This window comes from Rhinolophus sinicus, linkage group LG02 (assembly GCF_036562045.2).
Source record: "Rhinolophus sinicus isolate RSC01 linkage group LG02, ASM3656204v1, whole genome shotgun sequence".
Taxonomy (NCBI): domain Eukaryota; kingdom Metazoa; phylum Chordata; class Mammalia; order Chiroptera; family Rhinolophidae; genus Rhinolophus; species Rhinolophus sinicus.
Window position 1 is genome coordinate 94,884,889 of NC_133752.1, and position 10,207 is coordinate 94,895,095.

A 10,207-nucleotide genomic window follows, 5' to 3' on the forward strand; every position below is an offset into this window, starting at 1 on the left:
GTACGGATCACGAGAATCTTCATGAGGGATTTAAACACCGCCGTATGCAATGTGTTAACATATGCCAGCAACTCTTTAGGTATCTTACAAGTACCGACTTATTTAATCCACATATCAAATCTCTATAAAAGGTACTACTTTTTATCTCCTTTTATAAAAAAAAGGAACTGAGAAACAGAAGCTAAATGACTTGCCCGAGGTCACACAGCCAACCAACCAGTGCAAGTTCTAAACCACTGCAGACAGATGAGACACTATAAAGACTTACTTTAAATATAAAAGGCTTATCTTTAAGTACATTACTATTTTAAAACTCCCTACATTTTTCATGAATAAATTTTACATATATATGGTCTCTCTTCCTACATTCTTTGAACATAAGCAATGGTTTTCTTTCTGTAAAAGAAAAACAATGTTTTCAAACAGTTTTTCTCCATATTAGTAGCTAATACAGTAGTCACCACTTATCTGCAGTTTCACTTTCCATGGTATCAGTACCTGTGGTCAACAGCAGTCCAAAAATACTAAATGGAACATTCCAGAGATAAAAAATTCGAAAGTTCTATATCGTACACTGTTCTGAGTAATGTGATGAAACCTCTCACCTTGCGCTCCATCCCGCCTAGGACGTGAATCATGCCTGACTAGCACATCCCCTACCTGCCAGTTAGTCACTTAGTAGCCATCAGATGGGTTAAGTAGGAGAGGTGGGATGGGGAGATGGGGGGGGGGGGGCACATTCACATAACATTTATTACAGTACATTGTTTTAATTGTTCTCTTTTATTATTCATTACTGTTGTTAATCTCTTACTGTGACTGATTTATAAATTAAATAGTACATATAGGGCTCGGTAGTATCCATGCTTCAGGTACCCACTGGGGGTCTTGGAACATATCCCCCACAGATAAGGAGGGGACCACTGTACTCTGTCAAAGGTTTTAAGACTAAGGAAAGAAAGTATCACAATGAAATTAATAACTCGCAGGGCTGCCCAGGCAGCACAGCTCGATGAGTAAGGGTACAGGTTTGAATCACACCACCAGCAAGCACTGTGACCTCAGCAGGGCGTTAACCCAACCTGTGCAGTGTTCCCGGCCACTGTGTGCTCTCCCATTTCCCACCCTGCCTTCACTGGGCTCCACGAACCTTCAAGCGGCCCATGGATAGAGCTAGAGGATCAGAGAGCTTGGTAGTATGTACCCTACGTATTTCCATTTATTTGTTCAAAAACATTATTCTAAGAAGGGGTCCATAGTCTTCACTGGACTGTCATAGGGGTCCATGACAAAAATGGAAATGTGCATAAAACTAGAGACAGGGAAAAAAGCTAAGATGTATCTATAATATAACAGAAAGAGAGAAATAAATCTGGTTAGGATTGGTAGCGGTGAGAATGGAAAGGCAGAGATGGCATCAAGGAAACTATGTCGGTATTTCTAAATAAAATAGCATCTTTCACCTTCCTTCTACTTCTAACCTTCTAAAGAGAGGCTGCCTCTACTTTCACTCATTCACACCTTCGATCTTTAAGCTTACACACTGTACACCCACACACACAGTACACAAACACACACACACACACACACACACACACACCCAATGAACCACTATCTCAAAAACGTACATCCAGGGCCATCGTTATCTCCGAAGCATCCAATTCTACTGGTCTTCTTGCTGAGTGTCCTCCTGCTTTGTTTCTTCTTCCTTGCTCCTTCCCTCAAAGCAAGTGCCCCAGTGTCCCAACTTCTCCCTCAGAGCTCTAATCTACCCCCACGCTTACCAATCCTGCATGGACAATTCTCAGTTCTCCCTCCCCGTGCTAACCTTGCTCCAGAGCGCTAATCCCACCTTCCAACACCACACAGGTGGGCACTGCCCACTCACTATCATCCAACACTTGTTGAATTAAAAATATGTATATATATCCTTTTTAACACACAATTCCTTCTCCTAACTTTCCTAACTCTCACAGGGCCACCCTTCTTCCAAGGATTCATCACACACAGTCAGGGCACAAATCCCGAACATTCCATTCCTTCTACTCTCTTGCTACTCGAAGTGCAGCCCGGGACAAGCAGCACCCACCTAAGAGCGTGATAAATACAGACTCTCAGGACTCACCCCATACCTGAGTCAGAATCTGCACTTTCAAAATGTCCCCAAGTGATTCATATACACATTCAATTTTGAGAAGCACTTGTCTAGTGTTTATTAATATGCTATCAGCCTAACTGCTTCTGAATCTGATCATTTCTAGGTATCAACTACTGAATCCTTATTATGTGCTAATAACAGTGCTGGGCTTCAAATACATAATCTTACTCAACCCTCAGAATAATCCTGTCAGGCAATCATCATCTAAGAAAGAGTACATTGGGGCTCAAATGGCTAAATCATCTATCTGCTCAAAGAGCCCATAAATGATGGGGCAGGATTTGAACCTAATCTATCTGAGCCGAAACCATTTTGCCAAATTCCACCAATTCCTTTCAGTTCCAAAATTTATATTTCAAAGGATGTATTGGTAAAATGAATTACTCTGATTGACTGTATTTTCTAATCAGCTTAAGGTAGACTTTGTTTATCACAATTCTTGTTGAAAATCTTTTGAAAGGCATAACAGACAACACTACTATAGAAAGAGAAATCACTGTCCTGCCGTGGGTATCATTCTAAATACTCTAAGTTTACTCTAAGGTGTATGAGAAGAAAATGTATTCTGTTGTCAGGCTATTAGCCCAAATTTTAGGGCTTATGAAACTATTTCCCAGATAAAAAACTTTGTGTATGTCCGCTTGGCATTCTACTGCCCTCTAAAAAGGGAAGGAAACAAAATAATGTGAGACTCGTTCTTGAATAAACGATTAGTTGGGGTCTACTCAATGAGTTTCATTTAATGTCTAGCTAATTATGATTTTAATTACCTTACTATATTCTGTTCAGTCAATATTTCATAGTCCTATATTTCATTTTTAACCCTGGTTTTCTTTTATCTTTTCCAATGCCTGATTATGAACCCACAAACCTAAAATACATCACTATTTTTCCAATACAGTATTTACCTATTTCAAGTCCTGGACCTTGAGAATGTAACAAAAGCTATGAATACTCTACCCAGAAAACCACATCTTAGGTAAAACACAAAATGCGGTACACAACACCAAGATAAACAAAAACCTCGAGTACTAGGACAGATACCTGCCTGAAACTCCCCGTCCAGGCCCTTTCCCTTCTTTTGGGAACTGTTTCCCCCCCAACTCCAACAGGCAGGAGCTGTCACCTTTTTATAAAGGCTCCATCCAGGGGAAGGCAACGAATGACCTAAGCCAGCCCAGTCAGAATTCTTCCGTGGGATTTTTATAACTGAATATGAGACAGAAAGTCCCTTTTGGAGGGCAGAAAGTACAAAATGTGAAATTCAGGAAACAATGGTTCCCTGCCCTGTGGAGGAAACCTGTCTGCTATGAGCAAGAATAAAGCCAAAAAGATCAGAAAAGTCCCAACAGCACCCAAGCACCCAGATCCAAAAGTTCTGGAAGCCCTATTCATGTTCTTCTCCGGTGTCCTTCCCAATCCTAACTCCCTCAGTGATAGCCCTCCAAAATCTTCCACATAGTTAAAATTTTTGCCAAAACTCGTTTGTGTTTCTACGGCTTATAACCAAAAGATAATAGTTGGTTCTCAATTCTATATTTGTTTTAAACAAGTTTTATATCCTTTAATTTTTTTTTCTATAGAGATAATGTCTTCCTCTAGATATTTAAATAGGTTTTTAAATATAATTTCTAAAAGGCTCACATGTCACTCTGCATAAAAATCTCTTAGAATAGCTGTTTAAAACAAGTCTTGGCTCAGATCATTCTACATGCTCTACACACTATTAAAATATAATTTTAAGAAGCTAACTGCCTGATCATTTTTAGTTTAATTTCAAATGTAACAAGACAAAATTGCCTTCTTAAATTGTCTTTTCCTTTATGTATTCAATTAGAGTCTCTGCTTAAAATACTTAAAAATTGGCAGTGATCCATTCACTGATGGGTATTTTAAGTTAGAAAGCAGTAACATATCAAATTAACCACACAAAGTCAGGATTATTCTTATTGAGAATTACCGCCACAATGGACTTGAAAATTCCTACCTTAATTGCAAGTTTTTATACTTCAATCAGATAGACTTCAACTTAATAGACTGCAATGCAGTCCAACTACAATCAATCCAACAATCTCGTAGTTCACACATCTCTCACAGTCACCTCGGATTTCCTTCCCTCTAGTCATGGCCTTGAATGCTGCTGCACTGGCAAGGTTGTAACAGCATGCAACCTGTGTTACATACTATTACTATTACTAGTCAGTGCATCCTAATAATGCTATGAACCTAGTAAACTCTAAAAACGGTTGAATCTTGAAGTTACAAACAACTTGGAAATCATCCAGTCCAACCACGTTACTTCACAGATGCAAACATTGATGCAACACTAGCTAATATGCCCAAGGTCAACAGAATTAGAGAAAGAATTAGTATTTTACCATAGTATGCAGAAGGTTCCCAATACCCGTAGAAGATGCCTACATGATAAAACAAATTAGCAGTTCCCTTTTAGTGCTTCAAAAGTATGGCTATTTCTAAATGATCTTAAGACAAATCCAAATGAATTTTAAAAGCATTAAATTGCTATACTCATAACAAATCTTTTCCCATTAATTCTGATCACATTAGAAATGTAGAAAAGATTCTTGATTTGAATGACCTGATCCTTCTCTGCTATGCTTTCTCAAATGTCCCCATTCATACACAACATCATGCTTGCTCCTTCTTAATAGTGCAGACCTATTTATTCTCATATTATATACTACGGACTTGGGTGCACACAAGGGCATATAAAAACATTTATCTAACATTAGACTGTGTTGCCTAAACTGAAATCAGCCAGAAACACGTCATCTAAAATGCTTAGATTTCATCTTTATACACACTTCCTTTCTTTTTTTTTTCAAAAAATAATAAATAAAATAGACATTTTGAAAAAGTAGGCTGTGAAATAGACTTTTCTCAGAGCCCTCAAACATATTTGGCCAAAAATATGAGAGGCGTTTTTAGCAATATTTGCACAGTGGGTGGCACTTTTTTGTGGCCTTACATATATTTGTTGAATGAATAACATGGTTACATTGCATACTATGGAAACTTGACTTCTCTGGATGACTATACTTAGAATTGCTAACTTTTCTTGAAAGCAAACGAAAATAACACACAATGCACTATCTTCAAAGTAAACATTACTTACATAAGCCTTAAGTAGTTTCAAAATACTTCCAATTGGCAAAAAAATCTAAAACAAATGTAGCAATTCATAAATATAAAGTACCAACATAAGCGGCTACAGTACAACATGCACAATTACAAGATTTTTCTAAAGTAAACTGGAATTTAGACTAATTCCCAGAGAGCACTCTTTTTCAGCAGTATATTGTTGACACTAGTTTACCAGATTAAACCCTCAGACATAAACACTCTCCTGACCAAAACACCAGAACTCCAAAGGAGATAAAAGTACCCATAAATACAGAACTAACAACATTAATTGAAAAAAAAGTAACTCACAACAGAAATAACTTTAAAAAAAGTTTAACAGAAGTAGACATAACTCTAAATTGTAGACTTAGTACATAGGAAAGTTTTCCTTTTACATACTGTAATAAAACTTAGGAGAGTTTTGGTGCAGTAATGTATGCTATTGTGAAAGCTTACATTCCTAATTGCTAAATTAGGATTGTCAGGAAGTTAAAATAAACTTAAATGGATCAGGCATTAGAGTGATAGAAATAATTAGTCCTCAATCTTCTTAAAAAATTGTCACTCCATGCAAACATAATCAATCCTGATAGTGTTTCACCTTTTCCCTAGCTCAGCTTGGGAAAGAAAAATACAAGTATGATGCTTTTGAGCCATTTTAAACAACTTCATTAAATTCAGAATGCTCTTTTAAAAACGAGCATAGTTTTCTGTCACTTTATTATGTTGAAAAGGGCACACAGACATCTACTGATATCAAAAGTACAGAAAGCAAGCTTACATGCTAACTGACTGCAGTGGGTAAGGTCATGGTCAAAATTCACAAGCTCATTTAAACTTTCATGGCTCAGCCAACAGCTCCTATCATGTTTCCAGATCCTAGGGCGATTAAAGCTGCAGGAGTTTCTCGCTGTAAGGTCAGCAGGAGGCTATTTGAGACCCTCAAACCGCAGTCCGCAGAGCCCGCAGCGGCGCATCTTCCACCACCTCTGGCTGTGCGTTAAGCTAACCTTTCCAAGCATTCTCCTCCCGGCCTTTTAAAGAAGCCCCAGAACCGGTGCGGTCAACTCAAGACGTCCTTCCATCGCGCCCGCCGAGACCCCCTCCTGCGGTCATCCCCAGGCCGCCCTTCCGCAGTATGTGACTTCGGCCAGGCTCCCAAGGTGGGGGAGGAGGTGTGGGGAGGAAGCCTCCCCGCGGAGCAGCTCTCCAGCCAGCACAGCGGCAGGGTGATGCGGAAGAGGAGCAGAGGAAGATGCTAAACCCCAGTGCCATATTTATATTGGCTTTTCTTTGTCAGAGAGATTCCTGTGTCCCATAAAATCGCCTTTAAAGGAAAAAACGACCTAAGCACTAAAGCCGCTGTCCAGATCTCCCCGATCTCCAGTATTCTCACCCACGTTCCCCCGCGGGGAGGCTCAGGACGCTCCTAGCCTCTGGCAGGTACACCTGCCGGCTGGCGGAGGAACGGGTCGCCCCGCCGCCCCCCGCATAAGGGAGCGATTGCCAGGACTCTGACCCCAGCAGCCCCCGCCGAGGCTTGACAGCCCCGCGAGCCGTGCCCGCACAAACTTCCCAGTTCCCCGGCTGCGGTGACAGACCGACCGGCGGACGGACGGAGGGTGGGGGGCGACACTGGTACCGGCTGCAGGGCTCAAACACAGATGGAACCCCTTGTCCTGCATCCGGACCTAGGTGCAAATGGGGTCCAAGTGGCGCCCGGGCGGCCCGTAGAGGCGGGCGTGCGCACGGGGTGGGGTGACCAAGGCGCCGCGGAAGGAGGGCAGCCCCGGAGGGCGAGCAGCCGGAGGGCCGGGGCCCCGTTCAGGCTCCCAGTCCCGCAGGAGCTGCAGCAGGAGGAGGAAGGGAGCGAGGAGGAAGAGGAGCAGGAGGAGGAAAGGGAGTGCGCGCCGCAGCCCGAGCCCTTACCGAGTGGTTTACGCCCCACATCAGGACGCTGAGCAGCGGATCGCTGGCCCGAAAGAGCTTCACTTTCTGCGCTACGAAGTGCTTCTTCTTGGTCTTGGTCTTGCTCGCCAGCACGGAGGACCCCAGGTTGCCGGGGGTCGCCATGGCCGCCGCCTCTGTCCCCTCCACCGCCGCGCTCCCGAGGCCGGGGACCCGCCCTCTCTACTCGCCCGCCGGGGGAGGCAGCCGCATCCCCCCGGCGGCGTCCCCAAGGCGCCGTGCCCCGCTCCGCCCGCGGGCGCGCTCGGCCCCACTGCGCTCGCCCTGCCCGCTCTGTCCGGCTGGAGACAGAGGCTGCGCGGCGCGTGCTGGGACCGCGAGCTGGATCCTGCGCCCGCCGCGGCTCCGCGCTCAGCCCGCGGCTGGACCAGGCGCGCCGCGAGCGGCTTCCGCGTTGGGCGCTGGCGTCATGACGCAGGGGGCGGGCTGTCAGCTGCCGCGGCGCCGCCAGGCGGGGCGCGGTCGGTCGTGGGACCGTTAAGAAGCGTCTTGGCGCTCCGGCTCCGGTTCCGCGGCGGCGGGGCCCGTTGTGCACAGCCGAGCTCGGGTGGCCGCTCCCGGCCCGCTGAGGAGGCCGCGGGGTGGGTGTGCGGCGCGGGGAGCGTGAGGACTCCCGCAAGGCATCCTCTTCTGCTCCCCAGAGAGGAAAGAGGGAAGGATGGGGAGCATCCAGAGACGGAGGTCAGGCGAAAGAAGGAGGCTCAGAGAACCGCCGCTTGCGGGTGCCAAGAGTCGGGAGAGCTAGTGAGACTCGAAGTGCTGCATGCAGACCAGGGCTTCCCTAGCACCGAGGAAAGGACCTGGGCACATCGTTGGCCACCTCCCAAAGTGGCCTGGAAATGAACTTAATCCTGTTGTGCCTTTAACCGTCGGTCCTTTCGGACCCTAGGCTTGGGCCTTCCCACAGTCTCCGAAGGGCCTGTCATTCCCACCACCAGCTCCTCCCTAGGCAGGACCCTGGATTCCTTGGTTTGGCCAGGAGAATTATGCCCTAAACTGCACCTTCTACTTCAAACCCGCCACTGTGTTCCTTACATCCCTTCCTTTTCTCCATTCCACTCACCTTCCCTGGAAAACTGTTCATTGTCTTATCTATGTACAACTATTTAGCCCTTCTTCATGCTGGCCATACCCGGTCCACCTCAGGAAGCTGCCATTCAAAGTATGTCATCCTGTTCTATGTACCTACCCTGACACAGCCCACTGGACAAACATGTTATCTATTGCCATTATTACTCCACTCAAATATAGTGCAGACCTACTGTGCACTTGGAAATCTGCTTCCTTCTGTCAGACAAAGGATGACAGACCCTTAATCCTTAAGGACCTAGGTCTCATGGGGTTGGGGAGTGACAAGTCATGTGGTCACCTTCATTTGCTCCTCTTTTTTCTTTCTTCTGAAAACATAAGGGTTGCCACAAAGTCCTTATGTTCTTTCCCTCTTCAGACTATTGTCCAAAATGATATCTGCCCCCCAACCCCCAGCATCAACCATCACCACTCTTAGGGGTTAAAAAATAAACCTTAAATATATAGTGAGAACATGGGGTTCCACTGTTCTCCCACTTATTTGAGCAAAGCAGTTAACCTCTCTGAACTTCAGGGGTTTATTTGTGTTAACAGTAGGATAGTCACAGTTGTCACTGTGGGGACTACTTTGGGCCTGGTAATTATAATCCTGCTCTAACCACTTCATAGGTTGTTAGAATCAAAATCAACAGTAGACAATAGCTCTGAAAAGCCCTTTGAAAATCATAAAGCACTATGTACAGACAAGATATAATGTAGAATACTTGCCAATAACTCATACACTCTCCCCCGCCCTCAGAGAAGTGCCTGGTTGAATAGCTCTACATCAATTATTCACAAGCACCTTTTAAAAGTGTCTAAAATCAAGTTCGACCTCCTCCTCCGTCATATATGTTGCTTCATTTTTCTACTATATTGGAAATGGCATTCATATCACTCAGCTATCCCAGCTAGAAGTTCATTTGTTTAACAAATTTTCATTGACCCAAGCTTGAACGCTTATAATCAGCATTGATTATACCTCTCATCACCACTCCACATCAACCTTTTACCAGGTCCTGTCCTTGAAAACAATTGTCCTCAAATATTATCTCTTCTCCGTTGCTTCCTCCCATCTCCCAGTCCTTCTAGTTGAAATTAATCTGTTCCCTTCAGTGTTTCCATAGCACTTTATTTGTTCCATAACAGCTCTATTGAACTTAATCATATTTTAATAATGCAAGACAATGGGCTTGCTGTGAATGCTAATAAAACTGTATACAGCAATGACAAAGTGTTAAGTGAACCCACAGGAAAAGGAGATGGATGCTTGTGGACACTCACTGTCAGATAAGGCTTCACATAGGAGGGCAGCAAACTATGGATGGAGGCACAAGGTGTCACCTCCGTTAGGGACAGACAGAGGCATAGGCATGGAAATGAAAATCCATGTGATATTTTGAGATAGTAATGAGAAGACTTGTTACTTTTAAAGGGCAGATAGTTTTTCAGCTTTATTGAGATATAATTGACATATAACATTGGGTAAGTTTAAAGTGTACAACCTGATGATTTGATACAGTTTATATTGTGAAATGATTACCACAATAAGGTTAGTTAACACCTCCATCACACATAATTACTGTGTGTGTGTGTGTGTGTGTGTGTGTGTGAGAGAGAGAGAGAGAGAGAGAGAGAGAGAGAGAAACATTAAAGATATATTTTCTTAGCAATTTTCAAGAATATAATACAGCATTGTTAAGGGACAGAATTTTTGGTGATTTTAATGCCACTCATGAGTAGGTCATTAAATGATTTTGCCAATGACCTTTCACATTAACTTTGAGTTCTGCAGAGGGTGTGTACGATGCAGGAGCCCGAAAGTCACAGAAGTGAACTCAAAAAGTACCTGATCCAGTTCTCAAATTA

The 10,207-nt window shown here is 43.9% G+C and overlaps 1 protein-coding gene across 2 annotated transcripts in view; it reads right to left on the bottom strand.

The window, feature by feature from the left end:
* Positions 1 to 7,674, bottom strand: part of PIP4K2A (phosphatidylinositol-5-phosphate 4-kinase type 2 alpha) — a 127,352-nt gene extending 119,678 nt beyond the window's left edge. The window contains exon 1 of one of the 2 annotated variants that reach the window (XM_074324890.1): positions 7,232 to 7,674. In XM_074324890.1, the coding sequence (XP_074180991.1) occupies positions 7,232 to 7,375 (144 nt within the window). In that variant the 5' untranslated portion in view covers positions 7,376 to 7,674. The remainder of the gene's footprint in view (positions 1 to 7,231) is intronic. The other variant, XM_074324889.1, reaches the window with a different exon arrangement.
* Between the last annotated feature and the right edge of the window lie 2,533 nt (positions 7,675 to 10,207).